At 44.5% G+C, this 23,542-nt stretch overlaps 1 protein-coding gene across 2 annotated transcripts in view; it reads left to right on the forward strand.

Moving 5' to 3' along the window:
* mllt3 (MLLT3 super elongation complex subunit) overlaps nucleotides 1–23,542 on the forward strand; it is a 44,738-nt gene that overhangs the window by 9,321 nt on the left and 11,875 nt on the right. Inside the window, exons 3-7 of one of the 2 annotated variants that reach the window (XM_084155760.1) lie at nucleotides 13,962–14,044; nucleotides 14,380–14,523; nucleotides 15,376–15,414; nucleotides 16,521–16,649; nucleotides 19,094–19,696. In XM_084155760.1, the coding sequence (XP_084011886.1) occupies nucleotides 13,962–14,044; nucleotides 14,380–14,523; nucleotides 15,376–15,414; nucleotides 16,521–16,649; nucleotides 19,094–19,696 (998 nt within the window). Of the gene's footprint in view, nucleotides 1–13,961; nucleotides 14,045–14,379; nucleotides 14,524–15,375; nucleotides 15,415–16,520; nucleotides 16,668–19,093; nucleotides 19,697–23,542 lie in introns of both variants that reach the window. The other variant, XM_084155759.1, reaches the window with a different exon arrangement.

A 23,542-nucleotide genomic window follows, 5' to 3' on the forward strand; every position in this document is an offset into this window, starting at 1 on the left:
ATCATTCAGTCTACAGTAGCAGCCAATGTGTGGTGTTAAATGCCTACATTCCATGAGACACAAAATAACATGCAGGGTTTGACATCAACCTGTTTATGCACTTGTCTTTCAGACAAGGAGGTGACTGAAAATGTTGTTTGATGCAAGAAACCATTTTACGAAATAGAATTCATTATTATTACCATACCATTATTACAGAGAATCAGACAAATTATGCTACGCTCTGCCTATTGGCTACTTAATTTATTCAAGACCGTCTCGAAATACAACACTTCCCCTTTGACATAAAAATGCTCTTTACTGACTCGCTTTTCAAAGATGGCTAGAAATGCACACATTTTGTGCTCTTGTTGGAAGCAACCACTCCCCCATTGTTGACTAGAAATTAGCTATAACTGGGCTAATAACTCACTTACTAGTACAGAATATGAACAAACGTGGCTACATGCAGCTCTCACTTTGATCTTAAAACAAGAGCATCTACTCGCGGCCGCTGTAGCCTAAACACAGTCCAGTTCAAAGTGAATGGCACAGATCCATATATGGCAATGGCCTATTTGTATGTAGGCCTACTGCAGCTCTGATTGGTTATGGCGCTCCGGTCTGTGTAAAGTACTGGCCTGAGTAGTGCAATAGAATCCTACTCCAATGCGCTCTGCCTACGAGAAAATCTCTTGCACAGTTAGTTTTGCATACTAAATCTTGCATCATTTATTTTGTTTCGGTATATTACATTGAAAGTGGCTAATATTGCGTTGATTCGATCACAATTCCCACAGTAGAGCGAAACGTCAATAGTGTTACCTAAATGGGAAAACTGTAGAGGCTCATATTCCTTCTGCGCGCAGCTTAGAGGGGACATTGGTAGTATGGTACTTCAGTGTTTTCACATGGTAACAAATTGCCAGCATAAGTACTTCCTGAGCTCGACGGGTTTCGTATAAAACGTAGGCGCAATAAATGTGGATGCATGGGTGATGATTGACTTGGTGTTATTTGGGGGGGCAGTTGAAATAGTTTTGGGGAATGGGCAGTGTTGCCACCTTTGGGTATGGTGGTTTGTTGATCAGTTACCTTCATGTCAGCACAAGCACTGTCTCACATCAAAATGTGGTGTTGCCGACAGTGACATACGTTCTGTTTTTAGACAAGGTCATGGTTTTCAGGCTAGGCCATGGCTTTAAATGCTTTCAGCCTTGGATCCTGTTTGCAAGGATGATGTATTTGCAGCTTATCACTGAATTTGACCAGTTGGGCACCCTCCTCTTAGCCTGAAACCTTCCTTAGCAAGTTCAAGCTGTATCCTGGTTTGCAAACTACTGCCTTACACATTTTATTCTAAAACTTGGTGTTGTCTACCCGTTAGGGGAGCTAACTGGTGTTCTAAATAAACAGTAAAAAGGTACCCTTGTATGTTATGAGAGGCTACATTTCACATTTGTGGAATAGACGGAATCGAACCCAAAGCCTCCTCAGGAGCAGTGTGGCGTCAACGCTCTCTCTCAGTGCTCTTCTGTTGGGTACAAGAGACCTCCACAACCAGTCTTCAGCCTGGCTGAAATTTATGATGCCTTTGTAAGGTAAACAATCAGGTGTATTATTTTGTATCCCGGGAGGTTACCCCTACCCGTCTCCGGGAGCTTTGATCAGCATTGGGCCCCTGACGGGCGATGCCAAAGAAGTTGAGGGGAAACCTTGTAGCATAGACAAGCATGTGTTCGACAGTTTTAATACTGGTCTTGAAAGGGCACAGCTACATGCCCCTCCTCCTGCAGAGAGGGATGTGTATACACACACACACACACACACACACACACACACACACACACACACACACACACACACACACACACACACACACACTCCTTCCAAGGGTGAGTAGCTCGGACAGTCCCACTTACTCTCTTTCTCCCCTCTTTCTCACTTCCCTCTTTTCTTGTGAGGCGGCTAAACGCCGGCTATACTGTTTTAATATAGCCATCCTGCAGCTGTTGTGGATTACACCGGTGCCCTCTCCTCACTTGAAAGGGAAGCTTTTCGCTCACCTTTCTTTGAAAAATATGTCTTGTGGATGGTGGACATTTTTATCCATCCTAAATGTAGAATACAGCAGGCTATATATGAATTATGAAGACAATAAAATGACGATAACATTTGTGACAACAGGAGTGGTCAGTTGCTGTCCCCGTTCTCCACTATTTTGCTCTCTTGTCTCGATTTAAAGCTTCCAATTTGTAGTTTTATGGCCAGCAAGACATTTTAAACGGACCTGAAGAAAATGGCTATGATTGGCTGCCATGCTGTGTAGCCTTGGAAACCTGATATTTAGTGCTGCAAGGAGGTCTGGAGGAAAAGGAGGGGGTGAAGACCGACCCTATCCCAAAATAAATGGACTGGAACATGGTTTAGTCTGCCATTTTTACCTTGGGCTTCACCTGTCAAAGCATAACAAATACACCTCTTTTTTTTTTTAGGGGGGCTGACTTGATTCCGTCATTGTATTCTTTCCCTATTTTACAGATTTGTTAGTAAAGCCTATTATGACTCCCTATTCAATACATATGTTTCTTTCACTGTTTTTTTGCGTGTTATTTCAGGTTCTGAAATGGCCACTTGCTCATCATATGCAGTGTATGCTCTGTGCTGTAAGGATGCTCTCACACCTGCCTCAAAACCAGTGGGGAATAGCTGGCCTATTCCCTTGACTCCTCAGTCATAAACGTAATTCAAAACCTCAGCGACAGTTTAAGGCATGATCGTAATAAGTCATGACCATTGGCTCTATGGGAAGTGTGACGCTATTGATTTTGGGGAGCTGAGCAGATCACATTTGTGTCACTCGCAAAATATATTTCCCTGACGATGGGCAAACTGATAGTTCACACTGGCAGAGACGTAAACAAGGTATTAGGCAAAACGGCCTCTCAGAGCGTTGTTTTAAATCTAATCCTCTAGTCCAATTTTTTTGCGTAACAATGTTTTTCATTTTCTAATTGTTTGGGGGGGGGGGGGGTTCACCTACTCTTCCTCCATCATATTACTTTCACTCACCTGTCCACCAGATATCTCGTTCAAATACAATAGAGAAAATGTTGTGGGGCATAGGAAGCGAACTGGAGACTTAGCGGTGACTCTCCTCTTGCGTTCCCCCACAGCTGCACTGATTTCCAGTTTCAGTCCAGGAAGGGAAGCTGCTTCTACTCGACACATTAAAATTAATGATGCAACAGTCTGTAAAGTCACAGCGCCGCCTCATTATCGCCGGCAGTTAGGCCCTGGTGTTCAGGTGTTGCCGTGGCGACGGCCACTGCCGAATGGCATCGCTGTCGTCTCGGCGGAGCGCACCAACCCTGAAGAAGTTAGCTCTGGACTGGAACCGAGAATGGGCTATTTTTGCAATGAGCTCCAATGACACATGCTGCTTTGTAGCTTTAAGCACCCCATTTGGCATCTTTTAATCGGGTTTTGAGATGGTACCTCTTAGGATGTGCGGGTAATATTTCATGAAAAGCATGTCCCTTTTTAATGGGAGGGCATTTCGTCATTACGGGGATGGAATGGGGAAGTTGATGAGAAGCGTTAATGGATCTTTCTGTTGAGACACAGTGAAGGGCTGCTTTTTATTTTTCTGCCTGCCCTATTCCCTCCATAGCGGTGGCTTAGCTTAATGATTGGCTCAATATGTTGGCCCCTGGGTCTCTCCTGGGCACCTGGAGTTGTTGCATGAAGCCTTTTTAACTGTCCCCATCCTCACTCTACCTTTCCTAATCATTATTTTGTGCCTGTGCACATGCCACATAAGTCAAGACACTGGAGTACCCATACATGAGATCTCCTCAGGCTTAAACATGTCTTAGATGTAGTGTGGCGTTCCTCTCCTCCCTTTGTTGTGGGTTCGCTAATGTGATCTTGTCTGGCTCTGATATTGATGGCGATATTGTCTTTGTCTGCAATGTAGAACATTCTGATCCATTTAGGGGAGTCTGGGTTTGGAGATGTTGTAGCCTAGATGTGCATGGTTCAGTTTGTAGTCAAATGTAAATGTTGAGACGTTTGTCTGGATATTGGAGTGAAGGTGCATGTGTGCATGACTGCCTGTGTTTACTAGCAGTTGTACAAGCTTCAATTGAATGCAATTATTTATTGAATGTATTTGTATCCCCTCATTGTTATTAATTATTAATTGGTGGGTATGATAAATGTAAGCGTAAAGTCGATTTCCAGCAACGGGTTTGATTGTCGAGCCCAGAATAGTCTCACGCTTGCCTAGAGCTTGTGGACACCAGATCCACACACCTCTGCTGAGATAATTGTGTCTTCAGCCCTGGGGCTTGACATGTCATCCCTGGTTTCAGACTGATTATTGCCCATCGGAGATGTGCAGTGTGTGACTCATTCCTCTCCCCCGATTCCCCTCATGATTTGGGAGGTCTGTCAGCAACACTCCTCTGCCAGAAGCCCATTTGGTTTGGTTTCCCCCCGTTCTCCTCCCGCTGCCCTCTGACTGTTGCTTTACCTCAGCGTCACCCCAAGACAACAGTCATGCCAGAATTACATACATTCTCCCCTCCTACCAGCCAGCTGGATATTGGCCCTTCAATGCCTTTTTTTTTGGCATTGAACCCCTTTTTACTTTTAAAGAGGGTGTATACATTTGTACATTCCTCAGAAGGTTTCATAGTTGAGGCGTTCTTTTTATCAGGGAGAGACAGGGAGTCAGTCGAAGGTACAGGGCGTTTTAGAGATAACTAGTGGCTAGCAACTGCTCACGCCTTGTGTGCGAGTGCACCTTGGGTCCTTCAGTTCATTCTACTGTTTCCTAAAGACCACAGGATCTGCACTGTCACAAAGCTCCAGTATTCCTTGGATGTTCCCAGCACTGGACAAAGCCTCTGCTCCCCAGTTAGGGGTGGGGTGGTGGGGGGGCCACAGGGAAGTAGAGGTACCATCAGCCGCCTCATGGCACTCCCCCCCCCCCCCCCCCCAGCCTCTGGCCAGAAATCAAAGAGCTGCAGGAATTTGCCAGTAATTGTTTTACGACTCGGCAGAAATCATACCTACTTGTATAGGTGGAGCACAAAGGGCCTGGGCCGTGAAACTGCAGGCTGCCTGCCGCTGCTGCTGCTGGCATGAAAGGAGTGAAAAAGGGGTAGGGATGGAAGGGGGGGCGGGGGAGCAGCCGCCGAAAAACAGGAACTGAGCCGTAAATGCTCACTCTCCCCTAGTTTTGTCAATGAAAGGGAGGGTGGAGGAAGTGCGTTATTGATGCATTGTTTATAAGGGCTGTCTGTTGGCAGGTCTTTCACTCCTGATCCCTGCTCACGCTTGCCTTCTTTTCAAACTTTACAGCACCTCCACAAACTAAAGCTGGAACATTAAGTCAAAACTTGCTGCCCTGCGTGAGGACCTCTCATTTAATTAATGAGCCAAATGGCATGGTCTTCATGATGTACTAAACTGATTCAGTGTTTGTGGAAATTGACACTAGGGTCTAAACGAGTGGCCTCACGATATGAAAACTATTTTGGCTCCTTTTCGTTTCGCGCCTCCTGGTTTCCATCAGATTCCAATTGTTCTACTTTATGTTGCATTTAGGCCCATTTCAGATTATGACTAAAACCATTTAACCTTTATTTAACCAGGTTAGTCTCGTTGAGATAAAAATCTATTTTTCAATAGCGACCTGGACCAAGACGGCAGCATCACCACATCGGTTTCAGACAAACGGGCACATGACCTCAACCAGACGAAGATGCATCTTACGACTTTGAGAGGGATGAGGGACCTGATATGTGGTGGGCACAGTAAGGAATCAGGGCAGAAATCCAACCCGCTGCTCTGTGAGTTTGGCAACGGGGAATCCTTCAGTGGCCGTTGTCAGTTTGGCAAGCAGTGAGAAGATTAACTCGACCCCTGAACATGGCTGGGAACTCGACTCCACTCAAATTGTCATAAATCCCACAAACCACAGGCTCAATAATAAAGTCAGTGGAAAAATAAATTACCTGTTTCTTTTAGTTTAACATTTAGGAAATGTGGGCCAAGGAACAGGTTTTTCCTTCTGGGTTTATCATATTTTTTGTAATCGGTCACTTTTTCAAAGACCGGCCTGTCATAGGAATTATAAAAGATTAGTCTGTATTTTTTGGCCGTCCTTACCCGTAATTTAAATCAAAGTAATATTTAGTCGTGCAAATATTTGATTCAGAATGGTTTGAAATACTTTTTAAATTAGAAATTGACTAGATGACTCAGTCATTAAAGTGTTTTCACACAGCAACATTGTGCCTAATCTATAAAGCAACCCTTAATCTCAAGGGAGACTTTCTCCAGAACGGTATCTACAAAAGTGGGGAATACTTTCTGGTACAGAGGAGCTTGGGGGTAATCCGAAGGCATGGAGGCAGTGATGACAAACGGGTGATGCAACACCAGCTTTGTTCTGTTTCGCGTAGTCTGTGCCTGGGTGGGCGAGGTGGTTGGCAGGCGATGGCAACTGCCTGCGTTTCCTGATAGCTTTGTTGTCCTTCCATGTAATGTATCTTTAACCGCAATGCCAATTTTGCCTTCAAAAAAAGGCCATAGAGAAATGTGTAGAAGAGGTTGCAAGTGCGTAATGGATGGCTATATTCTATTAGAGGAAATTGTTAGTTACTTTTTTTCAAAAGCACAGATTTTATAAGAAATTGTTTAATATAAAAAATATATATTTATGAAATCTCCCATCATGCCTCCACTATTACAGTGGAACTAGACAGGATGAAGAATCAAATGAAAACCTGGTGAGGCTCTGGTCTGAGAGAGTGCTTTGAAGGCTGGGGGAGCAGCTTGAACGTGGGGAGTGATGGAGGGACCACCAATGGCCTTGTTGACCGATGGCTAGCCGCCGTGCTGACAGCAAGGCTCCCTGGGTAAAATATGGCAGAGGGGGGATTTGGCGTTCTTAAGCCTTTTACAAGCCGGGGAGCTCAGCAAGGTACGCTGAAAACTATACTGTACAGGAAATTAAATCACCTTGCGAGGGAGTGAGATTGGTCGCTGCGGCCACCATTAATGGCCTTTTAATTAGAACCATAATGGAATTATACCCAGCAACCGATCACCCTAGTATGGTGCCAATTACGGCATGTGCGCCCTGTTTCTAGTAAACCTCTTGCCCTCGTTCGTTGATTGGAGAGGGGGGGTCGGTGTGGTGGGCTGGGTTTGGGGTTTTTGGCTAAAGGAATGTATCCCCTTACCATATTGGCCCCTAATGGTCAATTACATGGGATAGCTGGCATCAGGGAGAGACTACAAATCTAAGAGGGGACTGGGCGGGAAAACTATACCCAGTTCAGTCAAGGTCCCATGCAGACTGACTAACCCAATCTGTTTGGCCGGTAACATGCCTTTGTTCGCATAACGACTTGCTGGTGAGAGCGTGCTGATGTTTTTTGCTCAATATAAATGCATTGTCTTGCTTTGAATGACATTTTTTCTAACTAATGATCTTAGTTTTTAATTACCAAGTCTTTCCAATATTGTTATGAATAGTGTTTTCTAAGACAATAAAAAAGAATGCGCTCGTTTGGGGTTTACTTTGATGAGGTCAGCCATGGACTGTTAAGCTTAGTGTTTAGTGTTTTCCCTCAGTGCTCTCAGCTGTGAATCATCATTCAGTACGCTCACATTCAGCTGTTTTGGATCAGTAGAGGAGAGGGGTGTATGGGACGGGAAGTTGCACCCTCATGATCTAGGCTAGAGATCAGTGGTTGTCTATTTCAGAACAAAAGGGGGTGGGGTATATGTGCAGAAACCATGGGGAAACCGAAAGGCACTAGAGGGAACTTGAAGAAGCCGTCCTTTTTTTTTATTTTTATGCTGTAGTGATGGAGTAGGCCAGCCTATTCTCAGGAGATCCAACCATCATCACCTAAAATACTCTTTCCTTGCACTGATGGTGCCCGTACTATAATCAGGTAGAATAGTAAGAATGACTTGTATGACGTCGTAAGGGAGGCTTGAGGAGGTGGTCCACCGTATCTGAGTGACAGATGTTTATGATTATGTTACGAGGTTGGTATTGTTCATGTACTCCCCCTGAGGTCTCAATCTCTCTCTCAGGACCTGTGGCAGTCTAGGAGAAATACCACATCCCACTGAGTGTTTTGTGTATGTGAGAGCTGCTACCATGACACCCTGTAGCTTCAGGGACACAACCCCCTCCCCGTCTTTGGTGTCTTCCAATGTGGTAGGTGCAGAATCACACCTTTTTGTGTTTTGAGTCCCCACCCCCCATATGGCAAGGTGTGCTTTGGGGAAGCACTCTCATCCCTGGTTAGCCCCCTGTTTTCTAATATTCCTCTCGTCATTGCATGGTTGTTTTGTCTGAGCATTGGAGCGTCTCTCTCCACTAATTCAAACTTCCACTCCGCATTGGCAAATGGGAGCAAACTGCCTATATGAACAGCAGGAAACAGGCTTTATGTCTTTGATTAGCGCATGAGTTGCCAGATCAGGATTGGTTCCTGTTGCTACAGTAGTGGTCAAAACTACACTAAACCGTCTTAAACTATAAGGACAAGTTTTGGTGCTGATGACTTTCAGGTATTTGTGTAGCAGCCTGCTTGAAGAATTACTCTAGTGTTTGATACAAGGATAGAGAATGAGGATAAATAAACTCCCCCTAGTTCTAGATTGTTAGTTCCGGTTCTCTTCAGATCACATTCCACTTCCTTCCCCTTTTTGATTGGGCAGACTGTCACCCATGTTGTGGCAATGAGGTCCTAATGAAAATGCTTAGATTAGCATTTTTCTGTAATCAGTCTAGGGCTGCTCATGGGCTTGTACATCAGTCTGCAGCCAGTCATATAGGTCAACAGTGCAGAAGAAAAAAGCTGGAGGGGGATGTGAACGGGGAGAGGAGAGCGTTGGACCTGTGGTAATTAAGTCCATGCCTGGGACCAATTATCGACAGACCAATTTCATTTTGCAAATGGTTTGTTATTTCAGGTCGGCCGCAGCTTGGCCAAATGAATGAGCAGATTTGATGAAGACCACCGCATGGTCTACACTCCACCCCCCTTTACATGAGCATTGCGCAATACTGTTTGGAACTCTTCAGTCAACTCCTTTTTAAGGCCATAACCTGCCACCTTCCATTGTTTGGCCCTGTTGCCCCTGTGGCACTTGCTTGACCAGGGGATATCCTGGGTGACACCTTTTTTGCGGTGTTGGCTTTTACCTAAGAGCTTAGCAACTGGCCCCCTGCGTCTTAAGTCCCTTGCTAACTCGATTAGTCCAAAGAGGAGCAGGTGACCTCTCCTCGTGCGTACACTGGCCCGTGTGTGGAGCATCGTGAGCATGGTGGTTTGGGGGAGGGTGAGGGAGGATGTTCAGCAGCGGACTGAGGACTCACCCCTGCGGCGCATCTAATCATTACTCTCCATAGATTGAGCAGCTCACACCACCATTAAATAGTCTCAATGTAAGCAGACTCGCTGTCCAGAAGTTTGTTTCAGGAGAATGATCATTGTTCCTTATCACAACTTCATTTGATTCTGTAGAGTCTGGGAGTTCACAATTTAGAATATGAATATTTAGACCCTTTAAGCAAAGCATAACTTGTAGACACATTAAACAAAGCTTTTGTCAACACTTGTTGTAATTCTTGTTTCTCATAGCAAGTTCAAAGGAGACACATAAGAATTACAACATTAAAGTTGGACCTAAAAATGGACTTGAAATCACCTCTGTGCTATCCTTTCCAGTTGGGAAGACGCTTGACCTTTCTGCACAGCACGGGCTGTTATTCAAGACCTCACAGCTGGGACGTGCGATAAAAAATGGACGTCATTCACTGTGGCTTGATGGCCATTTTTAGACACTGGAATCTAGATGTTCCAATTAAATGATGCAACACAGTTAGTGCACTGTCTGCCTACGGAACAACAGAAACAGGAACGTTATTGTCGAGGCTGCGGAGTCATGGATAATGGTGTTTCAGCTGAGTCATGGACCAAATGTCGACCAGTAGAAGTAGTCAGACTAAAGACTAGCTTTCAAATTACTCTGGTGTTTAAACTGCAAGCTTGATCGCCGTTGAATAGAGCTTAAAATATAACTATGTTGTTTAGGTGTCGATATTTGACCAGTTACCAGTATGTTCCGGTTTCTGTTGTTCCATAGGCAGACGGGAGGCCCTTTCTGAGCTGCAAGCTCTTCTCCACCATATGTTATAATATGGAGTATGATAGCATGTCCTCTACGAAATCTTTTAATTCAGCCTCTTTGACGAATCAACTTGACAGAAAGTGCCTTAGGGTAAAGTTCCGCATAGTGTAAGTGGATAATCTGTATTCTAACAGTTACCTTACAGAGGTTAAGTGTATCTGTTAGGGAAGGGAAAGTGTTCAATTAAACCTGTAGGGAAAGGGGATACCTAGTCAGTTGCATAACTGACTGCATCCAACCGAAATGTGTCTTCCACATTTAACCCAACCCCTCTGAATCCGAGAGTTGCGGGGGGATGCCTTAATCGACGTCCACATCATCGGCGCCCGGGGAGCAGTTGATAAGGGTTAAGTGCCTTGCTCAAGGGCAGAACAAACCAGCGACCTTTCGGCTACTGGCCCAACGCTCTTAACCTCTATGCAACTCAATTGGATGATGGCACTAATCCTAAGCACGATGCAGTAAAGGCGCATAAAGTTAAACACTCGCCATTTGAGATGAGGGGGTGCAAATAGGGGGAGGGCAAGGGGTAAGAGGGGAAATCTGATTTCATGAGCAGAAGGAGCGGTTGGTGAAGTAGGCGCAAGATGTCTTAAACTTTTTAATTTTACTGTTCAGTTCTGTCGTCCAACTCTGGCTCATTACAAACCAGTCTCTGGGGAAATGGCAAATGCATTGTTCTTTGATTGACATCGCGGCTTGATCCACGGGGGGAGTGCCTCGGGCCTGCTCAATAAAAAGGCCGGCCCTCTCTCCCTTCCGAACTTTGCTCTAATCGTTGTCAAAGTTCCTGTTACAGGTCAATGAGTGCACCTCGCTCTTCCAGTTGCAGGTTGATGTTTATTGGGATGAGTCTTGTAGGCAGAACTGAATGATTTCTGCTAGATGGGCCTGCTGCAAAGTCAAAATGGTCTATATGAAAATAATTCATGAAAACAAAAATATGATTTTTGGTCTTAATTTAAGGTCAAGGTTAGGCATTAGGTTTATCAGTGTGGTTAGGTTTAAAATCAGATTTTGTAACTTTTTGGCTGTGCCAATTAGTGACCACTCATTACGAAAAACGCTAACCTGCCTTCCAGTTGCTTCTTCACATGTACAGTGACCTTTTCAACTTCGAATAGGGAACCATAGCCAAGATGGTACCGCCAAGCCAAACCCCTCTCAAAGCTCAGTCATTTAATTTGCTTTCCTTCTTCCCCTTTCCTGTCTGATGTGACACACAGAGATGCTAACATAGCCAATGTATTGGCTCGGTAAATCTTTTCTCATCAATTTGAATTCCTTCTAGGGTCACTTGTTGCTGCTATGATGTGTAGATTAGAAGCGCACTGCTTGTAAAGGTGATCTACTCTCCACTGGTTGCTGTCCAGTTTTGTTGCCACATGAGTTTTACTACGGAACAGTGATCCTGCATTGAAATACTGCAAAGTCTACTGGTATAGGCTAAGAGAGGAAATGCACAATAACATCGGATGGTCAAGTACAGCAAGCGATAGGATGGTCAAGCGCGGCCACCCACTCGTCGCAGTGTGTCTGAGCCTGAATTCTAGTGGGGAATGTTATAAATGTCTTGGTTAGAGTTTCAAAACATTGGGATTGTGGTGATTTAACAAAGTCTATAGAGTGAACCATTTGATTCGATATGTAAGAAGCCACACAACTGCTACAATGAAATAGCTGTGTTCTTCATTGGTTGACGAATCCAAAAAATGTACATTACAGCCCCTAACAACTTTGGGGGCAATCAAGACTATGGTCTTTTTTTATTTGGTCAAAAGTCCGTCCTCTCTCCTCCATGACCCGGAAACAGATGCGTGTCAATTCGTTAGTAGGCAAACGGAAGACGGTCCTCCCCTCTTTGAGTTGAGCAAATCTAATTGAGAAAAGGCCTATGTAGGGTCATGTGGTGAATGGGTTGTTGAGCTTTGCTGTGTTAAATGATGGGGGTGATCTTGCCTGGGCAATGAGTAGGAGACACTGTGGGAGGTAGCAACATACCTGAGAGACCAGGTGTTGAAGCTAGCTAACCCTCAGAGAAACCACCTTCCAGACAGTCTCTTAGGTCGACAAACCTGCTTCTCCACTTCACCCCCATATAGGAAAATAATCTGGAGGCTTAATTATGTCACAGAAGAGAACTGCTCAGACAGAACCCAGACTGTCCCACGCTATGTTTCTGGGTGGTGCAGCTCATCTCATGCTCAACCCATATTTTCCAGGTTCTACATAAATAAGTCCGGCCGGCTACGGTGAATGGAACCTTTTTAGCCGCATGTAGTTGAACCTGACCCGACCACGCAATTAATCACGACCCACAATATTTGCTCAGCATTATTGGGTTCTGGGGCAGCGCGTACCCCAGCGGTGAGGTCGACTCCGGTCTAGCCATCCGAGCCGTCAGTCACCCAGAAGGGGGTGGAGCTCAGAGCTGGTGTAACGTGAGCAACTGACTTCCTGTCTGACGCTGCAGTTTGGCCCCTTGGCTTTTTCTCTCTCTGTACTAGGCTACTGCCAGCCAGGACTCTCTAGGGGACGAGTACTGTTTAGACCATTCCGACAATGGTTTTTGACGTTTAGAGAAATGTTTCTCTATTTTTCTGTCGGATTTGGCACGTTTGAACGGTTGGCGTACACTGGTGGCGAATGCAGTCATTTAAAACCCATTTTCTCTGGATGTTTTTTGTTTATCCCTGTTGGTTGTCTGTGTCATGCTGTGCCCTGCCATTCCCCGCTTTTACTGCCTTTTTAAAAGACTATTGTCTGACCTTGACAGAGTTGGTATGACTGAATGTATATTATACCACTCCTCTAAATGAGCTAAGGAGCCCATTGTACAGTTACTTAGCGCTTTATCAATGTTCAATCTGTACAATTATGGTTATGTTGCGTGTACTACACAGTAAAGACTAACAAAAGCTAAAAGATGTTGAACGGGAGCTAGTAGATTCTCTTAAATTTGCCTTTCAGATGCCTTACTATCAGTAAATACACACACTGACTGAACATGCAGACTAATTGGCAGTCTTGCTGCAAAGCTCCCTGGGACATAGAGAATGACAAACAGGTGTCTCCGAGGGGGTCATCTGACCTGGAGCGTAGGTTGTTTGTCCTGAAAAGCTTGATGGGAACCAAGCGTTTTCATGTCGTGGGCTGCCAGGTGGATCCCAGGATTTGAGATGTATGTATATCTAATATTAGCCCAGAGTTTCTGATATCCATGTTGCATCAGATTGGTGGCGGAAATGGTCTTCATGTTTCTAATGAGATCCCAGTAGAGGGAGCGGTTTCAGGTAGTACCTTGGCAGTGGGAAGTTGTGAGGGAGTGTGGCTGGCAGCAAGAGACATTCCAATTCCCATTAGTGCCAATGTCTCATACACACATTAAGGACTTTCTGTTTGTAATCTGAAGGTAACCTTGATGAATATGTAGGTTTAAATACTTTTTTGTTTTGTTTAAGAGGAATATATTTGGTACTTTGAGACTTTGCTGTTGCTTGTAGTTGGGATTAGATTGGTTGTTTTCTTTTATCACATTTGTGTGATAAAAGGAGAATGGAGAATCACCCTCCATTTTTTTTAAGGCTTTAGTGACAGACACATTAGAAACACTGGGAGGTGAGGAGACACAGGGAGCACACGGGATTCATATCCTTTTTTGTTTCAGAGGACTAAGGATTACGTCTTTACAAGTGAGCACACAGCATTGAGTGAAAAGCAAATCTTTTCTCTCCCTCTCTATATTTCAGTGTGCAAGGATCCACCCTATAAAGTGGAGGAGTGTGGATACGCAGGCTTCATCTTGCCCATTGAAGTTTACTTCAGAAATAAGGTACATTTAACAATGTTTCGACCTGCATTGCTTACTAAAGATTGCAACCTGTAAACATTTGGCTTAAAACCTGCTGTATCAGAGACTATGATCATCCCATATTGGGAGCTTTAATAATCTAAAAATAGCATTTAAAAAGTTGGTAATGCCCCCCAAAGTGTTTTAGTTTTTTCATTTGCGTAGTTCTTTTTACCGACTATGATGGTTAACACTTTCTTTGCCTTTGTACGAAAGAGGACTCTATCAATATATAAATTTTTACCATTTGGACTTTGGTACGCAACTGACTTCTCTCCTTTCTTTTGTTCCTACGGATGTCCCACTGCACCTCTCAGGAAGAACCTAAGAAAGTGCGCTTCGACTACGACCTGTTCCTACACCTGGACGGCCACCCGCCTGTCAATCACCTGCGCTGCGAGAAGCTCACCTTCAACAACCCCACGGAGGAGTTCCGCAGGAAGCTGCTTAAAGCCGGCGGGGTATGAGATGACAGGACTGGGGGGTGGGAGAGGGAAATTTGACCAGGGGTGCATCTCAATAGTGGGTGTTTATCCTAATAGCCTTAAGCATGGGTGGCCATACGGGATAGGTAGGCTTTTGCCCCAGCATTGCTTGAACACCTGATTCAGCTGTGAGAGCAGAGCTGGAGAATAGGTCTTCATATCCAGTATGGCCAACACCTGGAGAGGTAAATTATTAAATGACAAATCAGAAGTTGAATGGAATGAGTAGCACTTTAAAAACATCCAGATGACATAAGAACTTTGACCTTGCTGGCCACGAGGTATGAACCATGTCGGTCGCACATCAGGCCAGCTATTGGCAGGCGAATGGGCTTATCAGGCCAGCCATTGGCAGACAAATGGGCTTATCGGAACTACTGTCATGACGTTTTACAACCGGAACTGAGTGCTTTTGATTTAGTTTTTTTCTTTCTTCCCACTGCCCTCCCGAAAGCCTTGAGTGCCCACATAGAAATGTCAATTTCGGAATTTATTTGTTTTTTTCAGTGGACAATAGCTTCAGGAACATATGCAATTTGCAAGGTCATGGGTGTGTTTTTATTTTTAGCTGGCCACTGCCATGCTAATTCCAGTAACACGCCAATGCTTTTTGTCTTTGCGCATGACATCATACACCTTAATGTCTACAGGCCTTTTCAGAGGAAACAAATAAGATTGGAAACGGATGCGCTGACTGACATGGTTTAATTAACAAGGGACTGGTTTGCCAGAGCGACATTTATTCAGCCTACTCGGGAGGTTTTGAGGCCTTCTCCAATAGAGCTGATTGGTGTGTGTGCACTAACATGCTTTATGTGTCCTTCACAGCAACGGGATCCTCACAAAAGAAGTTCGGAAGACTCTCAAGTAAGACTAATCATGTGAACTGTAACATTCTCCTTCTTCCAATAGAGATGTTTACACATACTAATGTGTTGATACTGAAGCTGCAATGCTATTGGTCACTCACTATGACATTCAACGATTGGATCTGACAATATAGACTTCTATCCAAGACCTGTATCCAATATGCACATTTGGGCAAGCTTCTATTATATCTGAGACTTTCCCCATGTTGTTGACCCAGTGTTTCCCCTACCATTGTAAAGGCAGAACCCACCCCGCCTAGCTCTGTTATCCTCCTCCTAAAAGAGTTTGACGTCTGTTTGTTTCATTTGGAGAGAGGTTAATGGAAAGACTGGAAGGTAGGGATAGTTGTATCAAAGGAAATGCTTACTGAGTAGTTTTGGTGCTGACTCACAGCAGATCAGTTCAACCTCAGAGAAACGGGCCTCATGTTCCCAGTGTAACTTTAACCCTTTGTTTACCTCTTGCCGCTAAGCAAGACATGAAATGTCTTTATTCTTCCCTCGGCTGCTATGTTGAAGTGACACCAAACAAACGCACACTCAAATTTAGACACACAGGGAAGCAGCTGTGTTGTCTTTTCTTTGCTCGCGCGTGCTCACTGTCATTCCATGCAAAGTAATGACTGTCTGTGAGCGGTTCCAGGAATAACGTGCCGTGTTAAGTGGTCGAGTATCTTTTTTTGAGGAGGGTTGCTGCTCTTGGCATCGACAAGAACACTACAATAATCCGTTAGCCTTAATACTTTTTTTTTTCCCAAACAAAAGCAGTCTTTAGTTTTACACAGAAGCCACTATAATAAGCAGGAATTATGAAACTGTTCAATTGATGCGGTACTTGATATTCAAATAGATTCATAAAGCTCTTCACTCCCAGACCATGTGAGCACAAAATATAATACAATAGAAAACGGTTTTCCACATCAGGACAATCTCATTCTGATAATTTCTCTGCTGTTTATATTGCAGTGTGTTATTACTATATAATTTTTCTTCTGTTGTAGGTTTGATTCCCACAGGCTACATTATATATGAATTATGTGTCCCTATGATCTTTAGGTGACTTTGGATGAAGGTGTTGGCTAAATGACCCCGTTTTACTTCCAGGTGATGGTAATGCAGGAGGGCTCCACATCTCTGTTCGGCCAGCACCTCAAGCTGCCCACCCTCCCCAGCAACTCCCTGACATTGACCTTCTCAGACGCTAAGAAAAGCAAGGCCTTCCCAGGGTCAAAGGTCAGTGGCGGTCTCCAGGTACAGACCAGGGCTAGACCGACACCACCTCTCCTCAACCCCTCCCTTCCTCTTCCCAAAGAATTCCCACTTCATCAAAACCCCCCCCCAAAAAAAAATAATAATAAATAAACGCAGCATACTTGGCTAGGTTCAAGGATGTTGAGGGTATTTAAACTCTGTGGATTTTCAAAAGACGTTCAACTCGGGCCACATGCCACGAGGCCACATGGTCCTATTCTCAATGACTTCCACAGACACACTGGGGTCCCATGCTACCAATGACGGTTATAGCACCGCCCATAATGTATCAATTAGGCAGTATATAAAAGTCACTTTAGTTTTAAAGCCTGTTGAAGCTTGGTACACATCAGTGTTTCATTGTGATGCAGTTGTTCTCTAGCGGTCTCAGAAAGCCGATTTTTAGATGCATATGTGGTATTATCCGTCATGGCCGTAAATCCTACATGTCAATAAACTGACATGTTGCTTCTATTTAGGCCCTTTAAATGGTATCATTTACCGCGGCCTGGAAGAGCCCACTCCGGCAGGGCTGGGTTACGAGAGGCCCAGTGCACATGGAAACGGTTTCCAATCCAAACAGACTGTGTGTGTGTGATGGATTACTGAGCAGAGAGGTCACACACGCACAGTAGTTCTACCATTATCTTCTACTAACGTCCAATGGCAACCCACCTACTGTTGTCTCCTCTCCCTCCGGTTCACTTGTACCCGACATGGCTTTTTGAAGTGTAACTGATTTGCTATGGGCAGTCTGTCGAGTTTTACTTGAATGTAAGTGCATTGTTATAGGCGAAACAACACTACCAAAACTCAATTGTTGCACATTACTCATTGTGCTGTTTTGGAGTTAAGAACAAGTTAGCTTCTCAATTGCCTTGACAGTTATAAGGTGCATAAGCAGCTTTGAAAGTAATATTCTCTGTACATAGCGCTAAGTAGCAGGTCATTGTAACAAGTAGAATGCAGTAAAGTGTATGATTCACACATCCATATACTCTATGTGGAGTACCTAGTACCGGTGGGGGGGGGGGGGGGGGGGGGTTTGGATGCTGTTTTTGTGGCCAGTTAATGTATTGGAACTGTTATTGGTGAAGAGCATCACTTTCAGACCAGTAAAACTTTGCGAGAAACGGCCTTTAAAGTTTTTGGCCCTGGGGACGTGGGGGGTGGGCAGCCAGAGTGTTTGTTGGGGTGGGGGTTGGTGGGAGTAGTTTTGTGTGAGCGGGTTAGCAGCTTTACGTCCAAAAGGTCCTACGGTCAGGAGCAAAATAAAAGGGTTTTGGAGGTAGTTTAGGCAGGTCGTAACCCCCCCCCCCGTCTAGACTTGCTTAATGGCTATATGGCATTGATGAAATATTGACGTGAGGCCAGCAGGCGTGACCCGGGGACAAACAGCCTGTGTCGTTTAGTTAGAGAAAAGAAAATGCACTGGCTTTAGTCGCTTCCATCTCCAGGTTTGCTCACCGGCCGCGCCACTTTTAAGGTCGCACTTACAGCTGTTGAGTCTTCCCTCCCTTCCCCCACATTCTGGACAAAACAAGTTCACAGCTCTCTTCTCAAGTAAACCTTCTTTTCTTTTCTTCTAGAATAGACTTGCTCTTTATTGACCGAGTAGTACTGAGCCCCAGAGTGGCACAAGGGCTTTCTCTAAATGAACACTAAGTATTAAGACTCCTTTTTAAAATGCCATGACCAGACCAAACCTTTTCTTTGCTCATTTATTTGTCAGGGGCGTATTGATTTGAGCATTGTAATCAAGCCTTCTGCGCTGGAAGCCAAGTAAATACTCCCCAGTAGTGTGATTTCTTTTTTCTCTCGATTTATTGACCCCAACAAATCTCACTGGTGGCAAACCTCAAATTGTATCATCCCTAACACTTTTCCTGGATATCTAGTCAACAGTTGTGGTCTAGACTAATTAAAGTGGTATATAGAAAAGCCATTGAGGTCAAAAATGTAATTTTAGGCCCTTACCGTCTGCTATGGATCCAGGGAGTTACAATTAGCTGAGGTCTTCGACATGTTGACGATTAGCAACAAAGTGGAACAAACAGACTAATTAGGTGTTTGCCCCATCGTGTCCACTGACCCTGAGGCGGGATTTCTCCATCTTCCCTCTTGCCAGTGTGCAATCCTCATAGTGTTAGTTAGGGCTGAACTAACCTTTCATTATGTACATAGCTTGTGGGGGCTATATTTAAACCAAATGGTAGAACTTGTTATTCTGATAATCACTTATGGAATGTTTAAGATCTTTCACTAACTATCAATAAACTGTTCAACTATCCATTAAACCTAAAGGTAGCTCAAAACCCAACTTAACCTAAGAAGTTGTTGATGCATATAAGTTGATAGCTTGATCGACCATCTATAGGAGACTATCCAAATAAATTGAGACCTAATCTTTGTGCTTTTTGCCGCAGGACGGTTTCAAAGGAACTGACTCCCTCCTCACCACAACCACCAGCAGCAGCAGCTCATCCAAGCTCCACAAACCCTCCAAGGACCACAAGGACAAGCCTTTGAAAGAGCCCAAAAGTGCCTTCAGAGACTGTGGCAGGGAACCAAGCAAAGCCTCCAAAGATTCATCCAAGAAACCTAAAGAGAACCAGCCTCTTCTTCGGGACAACCCCCCCATCCCCAAGATGGGCTTCAAGGAGCCCAAGGCCATGTCCAAGGAGCACCGGCAGGATGGGGGCTACTCGCACGGGGCTGGGAATGGGACAGGGACTAACAAGCGACTGTCCATCACCGACGGCGAGGACCACCTGACCAAAAAGCGCAAGAAGGGCTTCTCGGAGTTGACGTTAAAGCCGTCGGGGGGCTCGTTGCTGCCGCACCCACAGTCCCACTACTCGGAGAAGAAACTGCTGAAGGACAAATCCCAGGTGCGGCCCGCTAAACTGCGGGTGGACGGTGGCGAGGCGCTGGGGGAGCGCAGGAAGGCGCCGACGCTACCTCCGTTCTCGGAGCTGACGGACGCCAACGACTCGGACATGGAGGACAATATGTCCACCAAATCAGATGTGAGTGGAGCCTATATGTATTTTGTGTTTGTAGGTTAGTGCTGTCTGTCTTGACCACATTGGAAATAAGAGTTTAATTATACTTTCATGTCGTCTGGGCTCTACTGTGAAAAGATGTTAACCTAAGTTTAAAAAAAGGATTGCTTCAAGGATGAGCAATTCCGGTCCTCAAGGCCAGTGTCTACTAGTTTTTGTCCCTTCCTTCAAATCAGTGAGTGGTGAAACCAGGTGTGACCTTGGAAACCAGGTGTACTTTTGGAGCTATGAAGTGTGTCCATTTTGTTTTTGCTACTGTTACAGCTTCACATTCAGGAACAACAGATAGGAATCAATCTTCCTCTGTAGCATTTTTACACATTACCATATGAGTATGCCCATAGAGCCTACTGGACTGTTTAGTATTAGGAAGCAGAGTGGAGGTTCTACCTGGTGCAGGAAGAAGGTTATTGAATCCTCTGGTTTTAAAAGTGGGTCTGTTCTGTTGGTCAGTCTCATCCTCCGCATGACCAGGCAATAAAGATCTAATGACAGAGTCCAAAGGGGTGGCTCATAAACATGGTTGGTGTTCAGCTGCAGAGCGGCTGCTTTTGTTAGGACGGTAACAGGAAATGGATACCTCCTAAACCACCACCACCCCACCTCCATGAATTTAACTCTCAGTGCCCCATTTTGACAAAGCCAAAAAAGCTGCCCATAAAAAGCGACGATAATGTTTGCAGGTTTAGAATGTTGTTCTGCTAGATCCAGGTTGCATGAGTAACTGTTGCATTCTGAAGACAATTTCTTTGTGCAATTTAGTTCAATTTGCTACTCTGTGCAAAGGATTAGAGAGCTGGGAAATATTTTTTTACAGATCAGTCTAGTTCCTTTGTCAGTGTCAAGATGGGAATAACTGAGTCATATTTAGACCTTGAGATAAATCAGTAGGCCTTTCAGAGGGTTGCCAGCTCCTCACACGTTCAGTAAAGAAACTCAACAAAGTGGGGACTGTTATTAGCAGAAAAGCAAGCTGGGAGATTTACGGTTTTACGGCACCCAAGGAGAATGCAAAAGGACGCCAGGAATAGCCAAGGGCTCTTCAATCTTTTGCCTTTAGAAAGGAGGAAAAAGGGGGGTAAACATTCTGCATTTATGTCAGAAAGCATCTCATTGTCTTTCTCCATTTGCTTTCAAATGTTCTCTTTCATGGCCATGGTGTGTTCACCGGCCCCTTTACAAATACATTACATACACCCATAGGCGCGAATCTCCCATAACCGTTTCCCCGCCAGAACCAGCAGAGCCATTGCAGCCAAACGTGTGCGTGTGGTGGTGGTGAGAGGGAGGAATTTGCCCTACAGGAATATGGTCATAAATGGGAAGTGGGGTGGGTGCAGGGCGAGTGGAGACAAATGCCAGGTGCTCTGTCCTCCATGAGCTGCCTTGACGACTCTGGTGGCCCAGTCCTGGATATCCCTGCACACGCCTAACATGAGCCTTCATTTGATCTGGGCTTCTGCCATGCTGTGTAGGCCTGGGGGAAACCAAGAACCACCAAAGGGGAGGAAGGAAGTAGGGAGGAAGTAACAATAAGAGAAAGTCTAATGAAGGCCCCACAACTACACATGGGTAGATCATATGAACAGACTTGTAGTTTAGGCTAACTTCTGTCATGTAATTGAGACACAGGCTCAGTGTCATGGATTTGTGTCCTTCAGTATAAGCATTGGCCTACTATTGCACAACAGCACACACAAGTACTGTACAAGTACAAGTTGGTCCCTCATCGATACAAAATGTGTAGGCTGTGTACACTGCACATGTTGCATGCCTTCCTGATCCTTTCTCAGCACAATAGTGGTGGTTTGTGGTTGGTTTTGTGTTTGTGGAGTGCTACATGTCCACGAGTTAAACAAAGTCATTTTTGTTAGATTGACCTACTACATGACCAAACTGAAAGCTCACGGCACCTTAATTCACATTGAAACGACCTTGTTTGCTCAACCTCCCACTGAATCGAGAGCAAAATAACTGACATTTTGGCCAAGTCCAGCGATGTTCATCTTGTGCCTGAATCTCACTTCAAATAAAATTGCGCCAAATACAACAGGTGTGGACTTTACCGTGAAATGTTTACTTACGAGCCCTTTCCCAACAATATAGAGTTAAAAAGTATGAAAAATGTGCTAAACATGAAATAGTCACACAATACAATAACGAGACTATATACAAGGAGTACCGGTACCGAATCAATGTGCAGGGGTAAGAGGTAGGGTAATTGAGGTAATATGTACAGTTGAAGTCGGAAGTTTACATACACCTTAGCCAAATACATTTAAACTCAGTTTTTCACAATTCCTGACATTTTAATCCTAGTAAAAATTCCCTGTCTTAGATCACCACTTTATTTTAAGAATGTGAAATGTCAGAATAATAGTAGAGTGAATTATTTCTTTCAGCTTTTATTTCTTTCATCACATTCCCAGTGGGTCAGAAGTTTACATACACTCAATTAGTATTTGGTAGCATTGCCTTTTAAATTGTTTAACTTGGGTCAAACGTTTCGGGTAGCCTTCAACAAGCTTCCCACAATATGTTGGGTGAATTTTGGCCAATTCCTCCTGACAGAGCAGGTGTAACTGAGTCAGGTTTGTAGGCCTCCTTGCTCGCACATGCTTTTTCAGTTCTGCCCACACATTTTCTATAGGATTGAGGTCAGGGCTTTGTGATGGCCACTCCAATACCTTGACTTTGTTGTCCTTAAGCCATTTTGCCACAACTTTGGAAGTCTGCTTGGGTTCATTGTCCATTTGGAAGACCCATTTGCGACCAAGCTTTAACTTCCTGACTGATGTCTTGAGATGTTGCTTCAGTATATCCACATAATTTTCCTTCCTCATGATGCCATCTCTTTTGTGAAGTGCACCAGTCCCTCCTGCAGCAAAGCACCCCCACAGCATGATGCTCCCACCCCCGTGCTTCACGGTTGTGATGGTGTTCTTCGGCTTGCAAGCAACCCCCTTTTTCTTCCAAACATAACGATGGTCATTATGGCCAAACAGTTATATTTTTGATTCTTCAGACCAGAGGACATTTCTCCAAAAAGTACGATCTTTGTCCCCATGTGCAGTTGCAACCCGTAGTCTGGCTTTTTTATGGCGGTTTTGGAGCAGTGGCTTCTTCCTTGCTGAGCGGCCTTTCAGGTTATGTCAATATAGGACTCGTTTTACTGTGGATATAGATACTTCTGTACCTGTTTCCTCCAGCATATTCACAAGGTCCTTTGCTGCTGTTCTGGGATTTATTTGCACTTTTTGCACCAAAGTACGTTCATCTCTAGGAGACAGAACGTGTCTCCTTCCTGAGTGGTATGACTGCTGCGTGGTCCCATGGTGTTTATACTTGCGTACTATTGTTTGTACAGATGAACGTGGTACCTTCAGGCGTTTGGAAATTGCTCTCAAGGATGAACCAGACTTGTGGAGGTCTAAACATTTTTATACATCCACAGGTACACCTCCAATTGACTCAAATGATGTCAATTAGCCTATCAGAAGCTTCTAAAGCCATGACATAGATTTCTGGAATTTTCCAAGCTGTTTAAAGGCACAGTCAACTTCTGACCCACTGGAATTGTGGTAAACAATTGTTGGAAAAATTACTTGTGTCATGCACAAAGTAGATGTCCTAACCGACTTGCCAAAACTATAGTTTGTTAACAAGAAATTTGTGGAGGGGTTGAAAAACTAGTTTGAATGACTCCAACCTAAGTGTATGTAAACTTCCAACTTCAACTGTACATGTAGGTAGGGGTAAAAGTGACTTGGCAATCAGGATAAATAATAAACCGTAGCAGCAGCATATTTG

The sequence above is a fragment of the Coregonus lavaretus genome, assembly GCF_964263955.1.
Source record: "Coregonus lavaretus genome assembly, chromosome: 39".
In the NCBI taxonomy this organism is placed as follows: Eukaryota; Metazoa; Chordata; class Actinopteri; order Salmoniformes; family Salmonidae; genus Coregonus; species Coregonus lavaretus.